The sequence below is a fragment of the Vicia villosa genome, linkage group LG3 (genome assembly GCF_029867415.1).
Source record: "Vicia villosa cultivar HV-30 ecotype Madison, WI linkage group LG3, Vvil1.0, whole genome shotgun sequence".
Lineage (NCBI taxonomy): Eukaryota > Viridiplantae > Streptophyta > Magnoliopsida > Fabales > Fabaceae > Vicia > Vicia villosa.
In genome coordinates, this window is record NC_081182.1 from 140,123,041 (window position 1) to 140,143,797 (window position 20,757).

Genomic DNA, 20,757 nt, shown 5'->3' on the forward strand with positions numbered 1-20,757 from the left:
ATCAGTCTTATTACCTATAATCACATAATAGATACTAAAAGGAAGAGTCCCCCCTTACCTTCGATCGGAGTTCTTGAAGGTTCCCTTCTTCCTCTTCTTCTTCTTCTCTTCTTTGCTCTTTCACGTGTTCTTCTTTTTCTCCCAATTGACTCTTTTCTTATTTTATGAAAAATAAAATAAACACGACTTAGTAAAAGGCCTAACCAAATAGCACCCCTCTTTTACTAACATTACACCTTAAGCCCAATAGCTCTTATTCCATAATTTTCTAGTTAAATCCAAATTAAAATACCAAAATTCCAATTAATTAATTTAAATCCAAATTAAATTAATAATGGGGTGTTACAAAGAGCAGCATGCTCCGAGCCTAGTTGGTATTTCTTTCTTACTCAACAGGTTGACGAGTCATGGCATGCCACTACTTACCAAATGATAGTGAAGACTCTGTCCTTAGTCTATGTTTAGGGTTATGGCAACTCTCGTTATGACAACTGTCTACCAAAACCAATCTATCCAAAATCATTTGCTAGTATTAGGATTCCATTTTGCAACATTAAATTTTTGTCATTTTAATTTCGGTCATTTCAATTACCAAGCAATGAATGAAGAATTTTATGTTTGATGTTGTTGATGTCTTATTTATGTTTGTCTTTTATATAAAATTATAATTAAAAAAACAGGAAAAAAAAGTAAGTGACTTTATCCCCCATAAATAACTAAATTTCTAAGGACTTAACATTTCTGACTGGACTATGACAATATTGGAAACAAGGTCTTGATAAGTAATTTACTCACCTTTTTGTTATTTTCTAATAACCCCCTATCGCGCTTTTTGTAGTAAAGAAAGTAGTTAGCCTCTTAAAAAGTGTGAATTTTCTTAGAATATGGAATGAGGTTCATTGTATATCTAGTATATGGGAGGATAATAATATTGTTTAAGGCTAGCACAAAGGATACACTGCATGTATTAATAAACACACAAAAGTATGTAAAAGGAATGAAAAGTGCCAACGAGCATGACAAATAAATTTTTGTGCCTGAAATTGGAGGATCACTTCATGTGCTCGAAACTAGAGGAACAGTGGATGTCTTCACCATTAGTAATAGGTTGGACTCCTTTCAGGTAAAAAGGTGGAGCATCTAGCAAAAATTATCAATAATAATAATGCATGTGTAAGCCTCAAGTTTAAAACGAATAAAAAGTCTAAAGCAGAACGATTAATTCCCCCTTCTAAAACTAAATAGAATAAACTATTGGACCATAGGATAAGATAACAAAACTAGGATTAGACTAATTATCTTAACTGAAGAGTTCTAGCATGATAGCTAGCATCATGACGAACACACACACATACACACTAGTTGAATAGTAGCAAGACTGAGTTGTACCAATTTTTTAAAATAGTCCCTTGACATGAATTCTGAATTGATTATGAGTTGAACTGTTAGAATAGGAGATGAAGGACAGTGGAAAAATTTTTGGTTGTTATATGTCGAATCACCTGAGGACAAGTAATGATTCATGTTTGGGGGTATGCCAACGCACATTTTATGAATGATTACAAGACCTAATACTTGAATCTTTCTATTATTTTACCATTCAGTTGTTAAATTTGTTGTATTTTACTATTTAAAGAGTAGTGTGTAAAGAGTACAATAGATGATCTCTTTTGTAGTTTTTATGTGTTTCTTGTGTGTAAAGGGTTAGCTTCTCATGATGTTTGAAACGTCAGTGTGGGACAACAACTTGTACCCAAAGGAAATTAAAAAGTTGAAAGCTGCTGAGAAAAAAAGAGAAACATCAACTATATTCATAGGGCACGCGTGGCAACAATACACATTTAGAAGGAGAGCTGACGTGAAAAGATAAGAACAAGGCGCTAGAAGACAAAAGCCAATACGTAGTACGGCCATTACTGTGAAACGTTGCTACAAGGACAACACCGCTTACTTGTGTGTGTCGGCAGACTGCCACACTACACTTTGTCTCCCATTGTTGTGTGTACCTAATTCTACTTTTATACAAATAGTAAGAAATTGAGAGAATAATGCTAATTTTCTTTGAACCTGATTTGAAAATTATTCTCAAGCCCAAGATCCAAGACAATGCGCAAAACCCTAGCTGAAGCAACTAAAAAAACAGCTCTTGAAGAAATTAAAAGAGTTCAACATTGTTAGAGAAAAACACTTAGAAGAAGTCTCTGAAGAAAGTGAGTCGAACAAGGATGAAGATTCTTCTTCTCATCCCTCCGAGTGCCTACTACTAATACTTGGTGTGACTGAAGTCGTCTCTTGGTGCTAAGCTCATTATGAGCTAAACCCTTTTATGTTGAGCAATGATAAGTTTATATAGTGCAATATTTTGTGTTGAATCATGTGTTGTTAATGCTTTGTTTTGTCGTGTGTTAAACTGTTATAAATCTATTTCTTTGACTGATTAACTTTGAAAAAGATACAAGCTTGTTGTTGTGAGAGATCCAGCAACTAGTGGATCTCATGGTAAAAATGATAGAAATTAGTATAATAGATATACTCTCTAAATTAGCTACTTTAGAGATAAAAATGCTATAATCGTAGGGGAAATTTAGAATAACTAAACATGCATTAAAGTTACAAGTGAGGCTTAGAGATTTATCACATTGCTTTAATGTTTATACTTATGATGTAGAGATACACCTTTGGATCACTTTCTAACCTCTCATGGCACGACACAACATATCATGTCCACATAAATGACAAGTTATATTAATGGATCATTGCACAACATGCTCTCTATTATTGAACTCACTTACTCTTTTAACACTGTTATAACATTTGTTTGCTATTAAGCTGAACATATGACAACCATAAACCATTTTATTTGGCTCATGCTTATTTACAAAAGGTAGTTCTTTACAAAATCATTCTAAGTTACTTTCCACTCTCTGTGAGTTCGACATCTTTACTATTCTATCACTTGCTACTTAAAACATACATGTATATTTGCATGTAACATCACACATTTTCAACCAACACTTTGGAAGGAAATTATAAGAGGAATCTACCTAGAATCCCTAACTTGTACCTAACATTCCCACGTATTTTTATAATGTAAAAATTATTTCCCTCTTTTTTTCATAAACTAATCCTTGCAAAATTTTCTCTCAAGCGCGAAAATCTGGTATACCGGAAGTTTTAAAAAAATCGGGTGCATAGAAAAATATTTACTGGAAGCTTTAAAAATTTGACATAGCAGATATTTTCCCCACCCTTTAAAAATCCAGTAGTGTTATTTTTGTGCAGTTGTGATTGTGTCGACACTTTTGTAGGGTTGTGATTGTACCGACACTTTTGTGTAGTCCATAATGAGTTAAAAAAACTTGTATAAATATGTCTCATATGTTGTTAACAAAAACACCTCTTAATATCTCAAAGGACACCCCTTTTGATGTTTTAAAATCCAAATTTGATAATCTCTTGCGTTACTTAAACAACAGAAAAGTGGTTAAGATCGAGTATCGTTCATCATTGATTAATAATGAAGGAAAGGTAAAGTTCTGGGACTTTGAGTTAATGACCGATGAAGATTTAAGAGTGATGTGGAGCATATTTTACCGATACAAAACGAAGGATCCAATTGAGGTGGATGTGACAGTTGCAAGATATATTTATGATATTATGAAGATGTTGAAACGTATTGAATCGTCTAACAATGTTTAAGTTATATTCATGTTATTTTCATATTAAGTTATGTTAAGAAATGTTCATGTTAAGTTATGTTCATCTCGCAGTAATGTAATGCAAATGTTCATCTAACACAAAGTTGAGATAAAATGTTAACAATATTCAAATAATTCAGTACACAATCTAAAATAATGTCACCAACAATAAATAAGGAACAGACAAATAAAACCTACATTGTTACTCCACAAGAAATGTGTGATACATACGATAACCCGACAAAGACCTTACAATCTAGGTTTACCGAACCCATGAGGTTATCATAAAGAAGTGATATCATATGCAACTGATTTTGGTCAGTCATACTAGGTGGATGTAGTGAAGGTAGTGGCACGTTATTTGAATGCCCTTCATCATGTGAAGACCGAATATCATATATAAGCTGGAAAAGTGGGATGGTACGAAGGTGTGATACTCTAAAGTACCATTCAAAATAGCAATTCAGATACTTTCTAAGAAATAACATATCCACTTCATTTTCTCTAATAGCAATGAAACTACTCACAATGTTTGACCTAAATCATCTATCAATGCCCCCGCATGCTATAGTAGGAATTGGTTTAGAAATACCTCGAACATAGTCAAACTACCGCAAACACCTCTCGCGTAAATATGCAACCACAAAACTCTCCTATCGTAAATAACTCAAAAAAAAGGTAGTGTCGTCAAACTCTTGATGCATTCTATGGTCTACAAAGAATGTTTGTATGACATCTTTGAAAGTCAGAGCATCAATCATCTTCTTGTACTCTAGAAAACCACTTGAATGAGAAAGCATGGACCTCCATTCGGTGACCATGGAGAGCCATTCGTGGTAGGACCATGTCACGCTTTTAACAAATGGATGAGAAATGCTTGTATATCCAACACTCCACAATAAACACAAATTACATATATGAAATGTCTTTGATAAATAGGTATAAAATAAATAAAACATAATAAATATTCATACTTTAAATAGACTCATATAACTTGTAAGTTGTCTCGTCTCAAAGGCAGTCTCCTCTCTAATGACAATATAAAATTTTATCAAAACAGCACAACCTCATGCTCAATCGAGATGCTCAAAGTCAGACAAACAAGGATATGTGTTTTGCATCAATGTATACATTAGACTTATCCGTTAATACAATATATCCTACAAAATGCAACATGTATAGCCTAGCGACTGCCTCATACATAGAGTGATCCACCAGTGACTGATACATATCCCGAAGCCAAGAGAGACAGAAATGTGCACCCTTGTTAGCCCTGAAATCCTCCAATATTAGGCCCGATGTAACGCCCAAGTATGTCTCAATAGCCATACATGCAATATATTGGTTCGTCAACAGGAGGGTGAATAAGTTACCAGCAAGGGAGGGATGGAAGAGGTTGGAGACATCATCCAGGATAATCATTATTTCACCGAATGGAAGATGAAAAAAAGATGTCTCCTTATACCATTGCTTAACAAAAGCATACAATAAAGGAGTTTCAAGCATGGTGAACAAACAGTCCCCCAACGACAGCATGCCAACATCAGCGACAATCGCCTTAACCTGATCAGGCATATGCACTTTAGAGAATTTCTTCAACTCTGACTCATTATGGGGAACTTCAATGGAGTGTGGTCCTTTAACAAATAAAGCATAAATAATTAGTTACATTCAATTAATCAATAATAAATAAAAATAAGTTATATTAAAATATTTATACCTCTCAGTATCATAATATAAATGCCATATGATCATCATATCTAGTGAGCAAGGTGGGGTCAGAAGGCCCTCCAGGAAACCCCCGTCTATATCACTTAAGCGGACGCCTCTGTATCAGCTAAAACCAGAACCTTTGTATTAGTCTGAGCAAGAATCTTTGTATCATCCTGAATTATCACCTCTACCTCAATGTCATCAATAATGGCAACATACGGCTCAACATCATAATATATGGTCCATCCAACTCTACCTCCTTTACAATATAGAGTACGCGGTTTATGATACTACTCAATCCTCTTACGATAATTAGTGGGGACTACTCTATCCGCCCTAGTCTGCAGATGACCGTCTACGTCATCTCTACCGCCTCCACCAGAGCTCTCTGCAAATGCTCTATCGCTAAATCTAGGAATGATATTACTGTCTCTTCCTCTTCTCCTCACTACAGTAAAAAAAGACCCGGAAATTAAAAAAAGGCTTAATTACACTTTTGGTCCTCGTGTTTTAACCAAGTCACGAAAATGGTCCTGCCTTTTTGAAATCCACAAAATTAGTCCTAACCTCCACTCCCTCATTAAAAAACGCTAATGTGTCAATAAAAAGGCTTATGTGGCATGACTGGCATGGATTTTCACAAGTTAAATCTATTTTCATTAATTGTCAAAAGTCTAAAAAAAATTTTAAAGATTAAATTAACTAATCACTAAGCCTTAATCCCTAACTCATTTCACCATTTTATTTCACCTCTTCTTATCGTTTTCTCACTCCAACCAAGAACCCAGAACGTATTCTTCTTCACTCCAAAAGCGTTGAAAGGGGAACCATTGAAGAACATGGCAAGCAACGGGAGAGAGGAGCATAACCCGAAATACAGATTCAGGTATGTATTACAACTAGGGTTTCTATTTCTATTCATGCTCATTGTTTCAATTTGGGTTTTAAGAAAGCAGCACACTAGAAATTAGGGTTTCTATTTCTATGGTGTATTTCGTATGGATGGTTATTTTGTTGTCTTGATATTCACAGGCCAAGTGAAGTACAAAGGTTGAAGCTACGTATTAACCATAGAGGTAGATTTGTTTATTTTCCTATCAAATGACATGTGGAGGGTTTAGTTTATGAAATAGATTTTAGTGTTGATGTTGATTTTGTGAACTATAAGGACATTGAAAGCCTGGTCCTTAGTGTTGAGTATACGAAGTTTAAGTGTTTGTGGTAACATCATCCAAAACTCTCATTTCAGCGTGGACTCAAGCCATTAAACTCAGATGGTGACTTGTTGCAGCTTATTGCAGATTCAAAAGGGCGTAGCTTAGTGGATGTCTTTGTTGAACATGAAGTGGATATACCAGAAGTAGTTGAGTTTGGTGATGAAGGCCCTTTGGATGATGATGTCATTAATGAAGGACCTTTAGATGAATATGTTAGTAATGCTGAGAAAGAATGAACTAATGGAATCAACACTGAAGTTCCTATGGATGGTAGTGTCAACAATGAAGTTCCTATGGATGGTAGTGTCAACAATGAAGTTCCTATGGTTAACAAAATCTAAACATAACACCTAAAAAACAACATAAAACCTAACAGGGCAGACAAAGTAACCTCCTTAAATTCCAAACATAACACCTAAACATCACATCCTTACATAAAACCTAACAAAGCAGACAAAATAACCTCCTTCAATTCTAAACATAACAACTAATCATCACATCCTTCAATTCTTCAAGCTGAAAAAATAGATCAATCCTATTATGACCAACATAGATGCATCAAACAATCCTTGCTAAAACGTTAGCTTCTTTCTCAAATCCTCATCTTGTTTCAATTTTATATTGTCCTTCTGCTTAAGTTCATCAATTCTCTTTATTAGTGACAAAATAACCTCCTTTGCACGAACGGACATTTCGTCATCATACCAACTAAAGAAATTGCATCCCTCTCTTCCCTGCAACTGATTGACAGACAAGGTTAGCATCCTTCCCTGCAACCAGATAACCAGATTCCTTGCAAAAAAATTCAAACAGAAAGAGAACTTCACTTACCTTGAATAACCCACACCCATTAAACCTCCTCCCATGATTCCCAGTCGTCCCTGAAGTAGTGAGAGGTGAGTCAAGGTCATAGAAGCAACGAACTTCTCTTCTTCGTGACGCACAACTAGAGGTCGACATGTAACTCGCTTGTGACATTGATGATTATGGACAAATCCTTGAAGACAGAGAGATTGGCGAAACGAAGAGATTGGAGTGAAACAAAGAGATTGGAGAAAAATAGGGAAAATAAAGATGAGTATGTTATGGAAACTCTGGATAATTGGAACAAGGGCGTGAAAATGAATTAGGGTAAAATGAAAAAGGGATTTGACCATTTAATCATTTAAAAAAATTTCTAGAATTTTTACAAATAATGAAAAAGGATTTAAATTGTGAAAATCCATGTCAGTCATGCCAAATAAGTGTTTATAGTGACACATCAACGTTTTGGAAGGGGGGAGTGGAGGTTAGGACCAATTTCGTGGATTTAAAAAAGGCATGACCATTTTCGTGAGTTGGTTAAAACACGAGGACCAAAAGTGTAATTAAGCCTAAAAAAATACCTATTGAATTTTTAGAAATATCTTATCACACCTCTACATCTACAAGCAATTTTAAAAGTATAAAGTATGAATATATGCATTTTTACCGACTATTTCAAAATTGCCGATAAAAACACATCATGTTCATATTAAATTTTAAAAAAATTTGATAAAAATACATACAACCAAAAACATGTATATTTATCAGGTATTTCTAAATTGCCGATATAAAACCATAGATTTAGTACCGACAGTTTCAAAAATTCGGTCAAAATGCAAGTTTTTCCCTAAATATTCGGTATTCTATCAAAATATTCAGAAAAAATGCATAAATTTAATGAAAAATAGGACTTACTTATAAGTATTGAGTACTTTTAGCAAAAAGTAGAAAAATAAGTTTCTTGCAAAAATTCAAAAAATGAGATTGAGTTTGAAATTTTTTTTTCTTTTTTTTTAGCTTTACCAGTATTATGGTCAAATGAAGAGTTGAGGGGGTGTCAAGTAAACTCCTCGAATTATAACGTAGGCCGAATTAGAGCCACTAAAACAGGCCCAAAATAAAAATAAGTTTGTTGATTAATCTGTGTTCAAAAAATACATGACAATCTGCCCTTATTCAACCTGGCCTGAGAAAGAACCCAACGGAAACTCGATTGGAATGGGAAAATAAGTTATTCTGCATAATTGCAAAACTTGGAAAAGACTGGCTAATGCGTAGATTACCTCACTGCAAATGTGCATGGTTACCCCACTACAAGCATCCCTAGTATAGAATCTAACAAAGAGATTGACTAATACGTATGATTACCTCACTGCAAATGTGCATGGTTACCCCACTGCAAGCATCCCTATTATATGCATCCTTCCTTCCGTATGCATAGTTCTTGTTGCTAAAGCCTCGGGTGCTTACTTCGTATGTCGCTAAAGCCTCAGGTGCTTACTTCATGTTGTCTGCGACTTATCTCAATTAGGACGATATTCCTACTATGAACCCCTTTAATAAATTTCTCATTCACTCTGCGATTCTCTCGTTGTGTCCATAGAACCAACAACCAAAGACCCCAATAAAAAAGGATATTAGTTTGGAAGAGAAGCACGAGTTAATGGTTGAGGGACTGAATTTGCAGCCAAAATTATTGGAACAGGTGAGCAAATACCAAAAATAACTCACTTAATTTGTATCCTTTCCATTTGTGTAACCGTTGGGAAGGCCAGATTTCATGTGTCTAGTGTGAAGCCAGAGGATTTTAAACAAGTGTTGGTGTAATAAGAAAAATCCAAATTTGATGTAATGTTAAAGCAAAACTCTGAAATGCATCCTAAAATTCAAATCAACATTTTCAAAAAAGAAAATAAAATCAAATCACAGATAAGTAAAAGGTTCAATCTATCTATGCCATTTATATAACCAGTTTAAATAAACTAAACCATAACCACTGCTTGTCTCATGAAGCCAATGAAGATGCAAGTTTCCTTACACTTGTTTACCAAAAAAGACAAAAACTACAAAAGAAAGTGGCATCATTTGGAGAGGAGGGAAAAATGAATTTCAATGAAATGTTTTAAGCCAAAAATATTATACAAAACAACAGTGATATCAGCATGTACCAAATCTTCTCTAGCCACCTTCCAAAATGTTGTTGCCCTTGGGACTTATAACAGACATTTCAAAGCAGCATCAAACATTGGCAATTCTAGATTTCTAGTCAGCTTTTTTAGTAATTTATGAGAACATCCTGAGGAAGTTGTTTGCATAAGCCATTGGCTTAACATCAGGGTGTGGCTGCAAAAACAAGAATGCATATCAACACCTCATAGCATCACAAATTGAAGGAAGATATGTATAATACAATCACAATGCAGCAGAATGTTTGTGTAATAAAATTGAGTTATATATTTGTTCGTTATTTTCAATGTTATCGATTGCGGATGGCAAACTGGTGAAATGCAAAAAAAAAAAAAATCAAACATTTTAAGCTGTCATAAAACACGCTGGCACCACCATCATTCACAAAACGGCCATATGGCAACAGTGTAGCCCATCCTGGATAGCAGCGTGGAGCGCCCGACCCCTAAAATGGGATAGCGGGATGGACGCTATTTGATCATGTTTTGGACAAATTACATGAATAATTATAAACATCTGAAGTGCATTGGGAAGATTGAAGTGCAGAGAAAGGTGAGGGAGGAGGAACTTGTGGTTTTTCTTTGGAATGGCTGAAGTGCAGAAACGTCCGGTGAAATAGTTGAGTCTCAACTCAAATTTGATGGAAAAACCCAAAACTAACCTTAAAACATTTTAAATTTAAGGGGTAGTTTCGGTTTTTCAAAGGGGAAAAGGATAGCAAGACAGAAATCGCTTCGGACCGGGAACCACTCTGCCCCAGCCAGTTAGCTACCCGCTATTTACCCTATAACGGCCTATAGTTTTCTGCACTGCTAAGGCTCTTCCAATAATGGCACTGTCCCCGCTATAGCAGAGCGTTGGCCGGCTGGCCACTAAGGCTCTGCTACGCTATAGCGGGATAGCACTGCTATTTGCCGCTATTGACGACTCTGTATGAAAGTTACGAAAATTCGTGATGGCCGATATTTGACAGCGCTAATTCTTTTCCTTTTTCATTTTTTATTATCACAACAATACATACTATAACAATGGCAAACTTCAAAATACAAAAGATACTAACCACTGATGCGAATGTAATAATGTTAGGTTTCAAATCAGGCGCTTCAAATCGAATAAAGGCTCCTTTGTTACCCATCTACAGAAAGAAAACAATGAAAAATCAGCACATAAATATTTCATATGACGATAAATGGTTACTCAGATACATTAATATAAGAAGCGTGCTTTGCACGGTCACAATAATTTTCCGGCACATGCTATGAAGTTATTCAAGAAAGAATGTTGTGACAAAAGGGATATGTTACCTGATCACAGTAATTTGGAGCAGAGAACACGGTTATGAGTTTACCGTCATGTTCAATCTCATATCCCTCGTCCTTTACTTCATGGGATCGGACAACTAAATCTGTAAAATGATAATTCATATGAAGTATGAAGTATCTGTTGAGAGAAGAAATAAAGTATTAGACAAATGGAAAACATACCTAAGTTATTTTCCTTCAAGAACCTTTTTGTAACATCTCCACCAAAAGAAAGTCCTACTCCACGCTTGCTCGGGCCTCTTCCAGGGAGAGGCTGTGGATCACTCCATAGCAACTCACACATCAACCCTACACATACCAAACATCAGATATGGATTTAGTAGAAGGATGATTAATTCATTATGTGAGGTTAACTGTGAGATCATTTGAAGAAAAACGACAATGACGAATCTTACCTTCCTCAGGTGGCTCACAAAACCGATTAATTGATCGGATGTCAGAGAGTTTGACCCCATCAACACTAAAAAGACCACCATGGACTACGAAAACTTTCTCATTTATCACATGAGCCAAAGGTAAACAGCAGAATACTTCCGCAAATAGTTCGACAAACGTTTCATTCAACTTTGAGCGCACCTCACCCTCAAAACCATATATCTTGTTCATGCTCTTGCTCTCGTGATTTCCTCTAGCTAGATATATGGCTGAAAATAATATAGCAACAAAACAAGTTACAACATCCAAGTTAACTAAGTGAAGTGAAAAAGAAGTATATAAATATTTACGTAAAATCCAATGGCACGAAAAGGATCAATAGATAACAAATTAAATAAATTCATTTTGTATCCAAAATAATAAACAAATCGGAACATGCTAATAAAGAGCTCAGGTTTACCTGATGGAGACATGCACTTGAATGCAAACAAAGTGAGGATGACCTCCAAAGAAAATGATCCTCTATCCACAAAGTCACCATTAAATAGATATGGATTTTCTTCTGAAGGAAGACCGTTGAGCTCAAAAATATTCATAAGATCATAAAACTGCAGGAGTCATGAAAAATAAAATTGAAAGGGTTAAGAATTAAATAAAAACAAAATAAAATAAATCACAGAAGCCAAGCAACATGAAGTCCAGGTCTGAGACCTAGCATATTCAGCAATGCTTAGAATCAAAATCAGGTCTGAGACCCAAAAATTTGCCTAAAAATTAAACCAATTTAATAAAACCAATTACCTGACCATGCACATCACCACAAACAGTAAAATGTTTTCCATTTGGAACAGTTATGTCAACAAGAGAAGGCAAAGCTTGCAACATCTCTTTTGTTTGCAATACAATCTGGAATGCATACCTAAAACATTGAAGCAGGACAAATTTGAATACATTTCAAGTAAAATCGTACATACGATACAACAAAAACTCTTTCTTCAGTACCGTTTATGCAAGCATTGCTGTTTCTTGAAATCATCCATCATTTTCTTTACAAAATCCAAAGTAATAACATCTCCCTCTATTTTTGCTCCAGAATACTGTGGTTCAACGTCTATTTTTGAAATAAAACACCAAAAATAAATCATAGTCATGAGTGAAATGAAATGCTACAACAGAACACGAAATTACTTCAATAGTAATACTGGACAAAAAAAGGCTAAGAAAATAAAATTAGCTCAATAATAATTGCGTTTAACAGCAAAAAAACAGCTGAAGGAAATAACAAGTACTAGACATAACATATATCTTTTCTTTATCATCCACTTTCTCTTAACAGTTTCAAATTAAATATATCCTGACAAGTAAAATCAAAAGTACATAGCATCCATTATGCTTATGACTTATTAAATGTAGAAAACAAATCAAAATCCCAACAGCAATGTGCGAAAGCATGGTCCTATATTAGTCTCATAAAGAGTAACAAACACATTCTAATGACCTAAGACACACGAGAAGGTCTTTAATTTCTTAGGCTGAAGTGTAACTTAATAAAAAATTAACCAATACAAAGAATTGTATTGCATTACAAAACAGTTTATTTCCTAATATGCATTATCGATAATGATTCCACTTGACTTGTATCAAAATTCTCAATTGAATTAGGATCAACCGTCCTATGATTAGTTTGTTTTAGGTCTTGATTAATTTTAAGCTTAGACTTAGGTCTTGTAAATGACTCCTAAATGTACCAGTATTGTAGCCATTCCACCAAAATGCCCAAAGGACCAACAGCAAACCGACCACAACAATTGCAGCTACTAATGTGGTCTTTGATGTCCTCAATAACATAACCACCACTGCCATAACTGCTACTGTCACTGCTGCTATGGCTCCTTCGGTTGGCACCGAAGAATTGCGGCCCTTTCCTATAATGAAGAGTGATAACTTATAGTGAAGTATGCAAACATCCAATACTAACATGCATAAAATGTCCCTAGAACTTATGGAAATGCTTGAAGAGAAAAAAAAATGGTTGATTAAGGTATGTCATGGATCATGGGAGCACAACTACTGATTTGGCGGAAAAATATAACCCTATGTACATCAACAAAGAAGTGATTAAAAAATGCTTAATGTGATCATTTTTAAGGCATGTTCTACAAACACAAGACTCAACTACTGATGAATTTCCTTTTAAATTTGTTTATTTTATTTTTCTGCCTTCTAAAATCTAAAATACCAATTAAAATGAAGAAGGAGAAAGAAACACAACGCAGAAGTCTGAAGTTGAAGAAAAATAGGAAGCAAAAATCATCTATATAGTCGATAAGAAGTTTCCAATTTTAGTTCACATATTGGACAAACAAGTATCCAGCTAATTCAATCCATAATGTACTTAAAGTTAACCAAGTATAAAAATAAAAGTAGATTATTGCGAGAATTGGTTTTAACCTTGGCTAATACTAATTCTAATATAGGACTAAAAAGAGGAAACAATGTGAAAACAATATGCAAATTTTAATTATTAGTGAAATCAAGAAAAGAAAGCACATTTTTCATGATCCAAAACACAGAAACTGGATGGACATGTTGTCAATGATAGACACGAATATGAAAAACCAAGATGCCATAGTAAGTAGATGAGGTCATACACTTATACTTATTTTAAAGATGACTGTCATATCAGTTCAACCACCAAACTTTCAAGCAACCAATACAAAACAAAGATAAAATCCTATGCGTTGAGTGAAGTTTTCTATCTCATTATCATATTGGTTGTAGATAAAAGTTTAAGGGATGTTTTCAATCATGTTCATACTGAGATTGTAGTCACCCATTTATCCCTTATTAACTTTGTATTTCATAACTATATGACTAAGAATGAAAACAAATCCACCAAGGATTTACATATGCAGCCAAGAACTTGATATGTTGCAAATCAAATCCCCCAATTCATAGCAAAACAGTCTGTTAAACTGCTCTCATTGCTACTCAGACCACTATCGTCACTATTACTTGTTCAGAGAATAATCCGCATAACTTATTCAAATATTGCCAAAAGGGATGCAAACGAATTAAAATTATAAATTGAAACTAGATATTAATTGACATCTTACTCCCTCTGATCTACCACGTGAAAATGAGCACATAATACAATTAAATCAGAAGACCAAACAAACAATCACATGAAAAACTGAAAGTCACTTCCTTAAACATAATTGGTTCATTTTTCACATCAAAGATATCAAGATCCTTGAAAACATGCATCTATATATGAAAGAACGCTAACTCGAGGTCAAGATATTTATAACTTGAGACCTTGTACCAAACTTTCAAACAATTAAAAAAAACAACAGCTACTCCTCTAAGGGCTTGCTAGCTGAACTTTACATAATGAGATTATAAAACACAGCATAAAAAACTTCACAACAAAAAGTTGTCCACAAGGTGAGGAAAGGGAGGCTTAGAAGAAGAAGCAGAATGTATAAAACAAAGATATTAGCATAAGAAATATATTCAAAATAGTACCTATTGAACGGAAATCTATGGTTTCGGCTATTGGACGTTTCACAGATCCTGGTACAGCAATAGCTTCTTCAAATTTCAGTTTCATAACTGCTTTTTCACATTCTTTCAATTTTTTAGTTGCATCAGGATCATTTGGAGACATTTTCTTAACCTGGTTAGTATAAGTACATCATATCAAACATGTTTGTAGATTGAAACAAGTGGATATTACAAAACAAAACAAAAAAGTGAGATAGTCAGAGTTATTTCGAAGGAAAGTAAAATAAAAAAATAGAGTTATTGGCTTAAAAGATATTCTAGATAAGGTCAAAGAATTGTCAGGAAGAAAAACTATCAGATTCCAACAATTTAAACAAGCATTAGTAACGGGTAAGTAAATTTCTAGGAAAAACTGCACCAGGGATCTTTCATCCTAATTTTTTGTACCAATGTAGTCTTTTCTTTTTCTTGTGTCAAGTTAGTCCTTTCGCATTTAAAAATGTAAAAACCATGAATTGACTTTCATTCTCCATACACTTTTGTTACAGATTTGTAAATACAATCTTTTAATGATCTACTAAAAAGTCGGGACTTCTATCCTTCAAACCACAGTCCCACCTCTAAGTTTTGCACTACATTCAGTGGTTGGTGGTAGCAATTGAAACAGCCGCACAACCATTGTACAGAAAAATGACACCGCGTTAAGAGTGACCCTTCATGCCTCCACCTAGGAGTCCTCGTATTTAATCTAAAAATTGCTAAAAACTAAAAATGCTAAAAGTAACTATGTTTTCTAAACTAAAGGATTTAGTTTAGAGAAACTGATTTTACATTCTCCAAGATTCTCTTTGGTATTACTATTATTTATATGCCAAATGAAAGGGCTGTGAATATTGCCAAATGAAAGGGCTGTGAATATTGATCATTAATGTTCTCCAATAATGCATTGCAACTGATTACAAATATGTTGGTTACCTGCTGAAAATCTTTCAGTGCTTCCTTGAATTTTCCCAGCCCAAGATGAGCAGCACCTCGCCTGTAATATCCCTGTAACAGCAAAGAATAATTGGTCAAAACAAATATTATTATTAAAGATAACTAAATACAAGAGAGGGACTAAAGTTTTAAGAGTTGGAGAACCTTAGAATATTTAGGATCAACTTCAATAGCCTTTGTAGCATCTAATATCGCGCTACCGTATTCCTCAAGCCGGAGATGGGCAAAAGCACGATTAGCATAGTAAACTGCACTTTGACTGTTTAGCTCAATTGCTTTTGTATATAGTTCAATAGCGTGGGAAAATTTCCGATCTGACAAAAGAAATTCACGGGATCAGCAAAAGTTGGCATATAGAAGTGTTGAAGAAGCAAGTCATTGCAAACAAGATTCACAATCTCTATTATATGTAGCATCACCTTAATCAATAATATGTAGAGGGAAGCACATACTTAAATTGCATACGATATTTTCGCTAATTACGTGATAACCAACAACGACGTATGAGAGTGTTACCACAAAAATAATTGTGATGTTAAAGCAAGTAAATAATCATCGTATGATTTAAAAATAGTTTGGGTATTAATTACCTTTGAATGCTTCATTAGCAAGGACTTTAAATTCTTCAGCCTTTGCGATATTATTCTCTTCAGTTGCCATTCTACTTAAAGCTTTTTGTTGTATATGGTGATGAAACTCAGAACATAACAGAGTCAATCCTTTCTCACAATAATCAACCAACTACAATAAAACAGAAAAAGAATATTAAAAGTATAATATTAACCAGCACAGCAAAGAATCTATATCAGAATTCGCAGACTCTAGTTTAGATGGATTGCTTGAAATAACCAAACTTAGAAAAAATATAGTGTTGCAAAGATTGATAAAGCTGTAAAAACAGATGAAAAGAATGTATAGTATACAGTACATATGAGAAGACAAAATTTTAACTAGTAATTTATCATCATAATCATAATGAATGTAAATCTATCCATGTAGCCGACCCCATTTAGTGAGATAAGGCATGGTTGTTGTTGTATAATAAATATAAACCTCCTTAGTTCATCATTACTCATAAGTCACGGGGTTAAAAGTAGGGTCAACCTATGTAGCTCATACACTTCACATTTGCCAACAGATGAAACACGGACACTCCAAACATGACACTGACACAACGACACCAATAATAATTTGAAAAAATGAATAAATTAAAAGTAATCACAAGTGTCGGTGTCAGTGTAACACGCTTTTTCAGAAGTGTCGGTGCTCCAGGGATAGTGTCTTATGTCTGTATGAGTGTTTTAGTTAGGTCAACTCTCCTAATCTTTCAATTCCTTCTATTGAAAAAATTAAAACCCTAATAATTGTAATCACATCATTAATATCATAGTCAACAATAAACATAATCATTCATCATTACAAACCCAACATCCTTGGAGTTTATTCACCAAAACAATCAACGAAAACAATTAATCCTCCAAAAGCAACTAAATCAAAGGGGATTTAACAATACACAAACCCTAACAAACAAAAAACAGAAAAATCAAAACTTGATAAAAGGGTATCCTTAAATTTTTGTTTCAGCTGCACAAACACGAATAGCCATAACTAAAAGGAACAAAACACTGTCTTTAATATTATCAACAGCACTAGAATACACAAAAAAACTGAGTTATAAAAAAACAAGCATGACAACAAAACAACACATGCAAAATAAATGATTAATTCAGTGAGAGAACGTAATCTGAAGCTTAGGGGTAGTTGAAGAGAAGTGATACAGTATAAAGAAAAAGAAGAAGAAGATCTAGGTATGGTTCAATTGTATATGGAGAGAGATTGAAGAAAAAATTCAGAGAGAGAGGGAGAGATTTACCGGTGAGCGTTGGGGGCGCTGGAGGCTGGTGGAATAGTGAGGGGATTTCTGTGACTTGAGAGACGGACACCCTAATAACAATCACTTCATTCTTCAACTTCCCACTTTGCAATGTTTTGTTTTATTAAATTTTATTATTTTTTATTTATTGTAAATTACTAGTATTAGTTATTAGTCCCAAACTCAAATCTGGATTCTCAAATAATCAGTCAATCCTAATTTCTCTCGTCAAATTTAAATGGAGATAGATAATTAAAACTCAAACCCGACGAGTTCGGGTTGTTTCGAGTATCTCCGCCCCACTACCATCCATTCTAGAGCTGTAAAATTGAGCTACCCGGCCCTAAACGGGTAGGCCCTGGCGGGCTCTGAACTTTTTAGGGCTAGGCCAAAAAGGTCTTATGTAATATAGGCTCAAAAATTACTACATGAACCCGCCCCTAGATAGACTTCGGGCTACCCAGCCCTAAATGGGCCGTAAAAACTCCATAATGTTTATTACACATGAAATTAAAAATTATACTATTTTAAATATAATACATTTTTTAGTACTATATTATCTCTTATAAATACTATAATGTGTTTCTAAATATAATATATGTCTAAATTGTATAAAATAATACTTGAGTATTTAACCTAATTGAAAAACTAATATAATACGATGAAAGAATTTTGATTATGTTAATGTATAATATTTAAAAGAGAAAGATTGAATAGAATATAGATAAAAATTAGTGAAGTGGGAAAAATCAATATGTTATTTTGGAGTAAGACAATATAAATATAAATATTTAATTTTTAAAATTTATAATTACACAGGTCTAATGGACTACCCACGGCTCATACGTGGGTAACGGGCTTTTCAGGACTGGGCTAAAAAAGCTTTAAAAAATATGGACTCTAATTTTAAGGCCTAAGTCCTTTAATTTTTTGGGTCTGGCGGGCCGACCTATATGAACTAGTCCATTTTGACAGCTCTAATCCATTATGTGAAATCAATTTTTTAAACAAAAATATTTATTTTTTCCAAAATTAAATTACTTTATAAATAATAAAATAAAACAATTTAAAAATTTTAATACATACATCTTAAATATTTTAATAATACATACAAATAGAAAAATTAAAACATTGGTCACATATTTAATATTCTAAATTATCAAAAATAAATAATAACATACTTAATGAAATAAACGGGACGGGTTCGGGGGCAAGTTCGAGGTGGGTACTAGTGTCATCATTATCCGATCCGTCCTCATATTTTGTAATTGAAGAAAACTCAAACCCAGTCAAAACAGATTTTTCCCGTTAATTTTGGGGCGGGTTCGAGTGGGTATCCACGAGTACGAGTTTTGTTGTCATCTAATTACCAATTATTATAAAATCATTAACTATCGACTAACAAAATAATTATATAAAAATTGTATAAAGCAAATGAAAACTTGAACCAGGAGAGATATAAAATAAAATAAAAAAATTTAATGATATTTTTTATTATCATATTCAAATTATTTTAGAGTGTGTTTGTTTATGAAAACTAGTGTCTTATCCGTGCGTTCGCACGGGTACCCGTCGTGTTCGCGCATTGTGGTTGAGGGAAATAAAAGACGATAGGGAAAATTAAATTTTGAGGAGAGAGATTAATATAATAATAAAATTAAATCAATTAATACTAAGGATACTCTTAGTATTAATCGACATACCCAACTAAAAAAATTATAGCTACTTAAGAATTTGTCAAATTTTTATTTTCTAGTTCTTTGACATCACAATTCTATCATTTCATATACTCCATAATCTACTTACTTTTATGTATAAGTGATGTAGATATTGTGTAATTAAGAATAAGATATTTTGTGTTTGTTGAATATAATCAAAATCATTCTTTTTTTAAAATTCATCTGTTAAAATTGATTTTCAAGAGAAGTCACTCAAAACATCATTTCAGTTGAAGCAATTTTTTGGATGTTTCTTTATATCAGTTTCTAATTTTTTTTCTAATAAAAGAAACTTTTGCATGTGAGCTATAACTTGTCATTGAAAAAAAGATACAGAGTTTCTTCACACTCCCCTAATTGGCCCATGCATGAAACATACTTCAAGAAATATGTGAATACAAGATCACACTCACAAAGATGTTTTTGATTCATGGCAAACTCAACAAGCATACAAGCAACAAGGTACAAGCAGAAGAAATCAAAGAAAAGCAAGCTTTGGTCACTCATAACAGAGCAGGTCGACCTACTATGCATACAGGTCGACTCAACACAAGCAAAATAAGAGGAACTCAGAAAATCAGCAGTCAGGTCGACCTACTCCCAACACAGGTCGACCTAAAATGAAGAAATTTACATATCATTCTGCTAGGTCGACCTACACAACAACTAGGTCGACCTAATCTGAGAAAATTTCCCCAAAACGCATCTGAAGTGGATTCTGGTCGACCTACTTCTTTGACAGGTCGACCTAACTGGGAACAAATGACATCCAAAGGATATGCAGCTCTGTTAGGTCGACCCAGCCCTAAATTAGGTCGACCTATCTGATCAAAACTGACTTCCAAAGGATATGCAGCTCTGTTAGGTCGACCCAGCCCTAAATTAGGTCGACCTATCTGATCAAAACTGCCAAAATTTCTGGTTTTCTCTGCATCAACTGAAAAGCTCTCATATATATTGTCCAAGGTTCAATTATTGAAAACAACACCAACGACTGAAAGATACACAAAGGCTTCTCATCTTCGTTCATCGTCATCTCCAACACAATTACACATAATCATTCTTGCGTTGAGGGTTAGTGATCGAGTTCGATAACGTCCATGGAACGGAATTGAAGATTCCTAGTGGGTGAAGATTTGTGGGGTTTTTGGTGAATAAAATCCGAGGGTTTTGTCCTCCAAGATAGGTGTTTCTTGGGGGTTTTTATCAAGAGGTTTCATCGAGGATCCATCTGAGTGTGAAGATTGAAGAACAAGGGTTCAAGGCAATTCAAGACACTGCAGAAAAGGGATCAAGTGAAGCTCTTGGATCACCTTGATCTGGTTCAAGATTAAGGGGGAAGAAGAT

The 20,757-nt window shown here is 34.2% G+C and overlaps 1 protein-coding gene across 2 annotated transcripts; it reads right to left on the bottom strand.

Moving 5' to 3' along the window:
* Positions 1-9,362: 9,362 nt before the first annotated feature.
* On the bottom strand, positions 9,363-17,837 carry LOC131662462 (serine/threonine-protein phosphatase 5). 2 transcript variants are annotated; one of them, XM_058932243.1, is made up of 14 exons: positions 17,693-17,837; positions 16,410-16,560; positions 15,964-16,133; positions 15,799-15,870; positions 14,845-14,995; positions 13,065-13,241; positions 12,319-12,427; positions 12,118-12,235; positions 11,777-11,924; positions 11,337-11,585; positions 11,104-11,229; positions 10,924-11,024; positions 10,680-10,754; positions 9,363-9,775 (listed from the first exon to the last, which is right to left on the bottom strand). In XM_058932243.1, the coding sequence occupies exons 2-14, from the start codon at positions 16,477-16,479 to the stop codon at positions 9,716-9,718; spliced, it is 1,626 nt and encodes a 541-aa protein (XP_058788226.1). In that variant the 5' UTR covers positions 16,480-16,560; positions 17,693-17,837; the 3' UTR covers positions 9,363-9,715. The 2 variants fall into 2 exon arrangements, with proteins under 2 accessions (XP_058788226.1, XP_058788227.1); XM_058932244.1 differs by lacking the exon at positions 13,065-13,241 and having other exon boundaries at positions 17,693-17,836.
* Between the last annotated feature and the right edge of the window lie 2,920 nt (positions 17,838-20,757).

Bases quoted from the DNA above. Each gene is read 5' to 3' on its own strand.
- LOC131662462 (XM_058932243.1), bottom strand. From the start codon at position 16,479: ATGGCAACTGAAGAGAATAATATCGCAAAGGCTGAAGAATTTAAAGTC. The intron at 12,428-13,064 runs GTACATTTAGGA...TTTCAAAAATAG, and splicing joins GTGGAATGGCTACAATACTG to ACGTTGAACCACAGTATTCT. The intron at 11,025-11,103 runs GTATGTTTTCCA...ATCATTTTACAG, and splicing joins CTTGAAGGAAAATAACTTAG to ATTTAGTTGTCCGATCCCAT.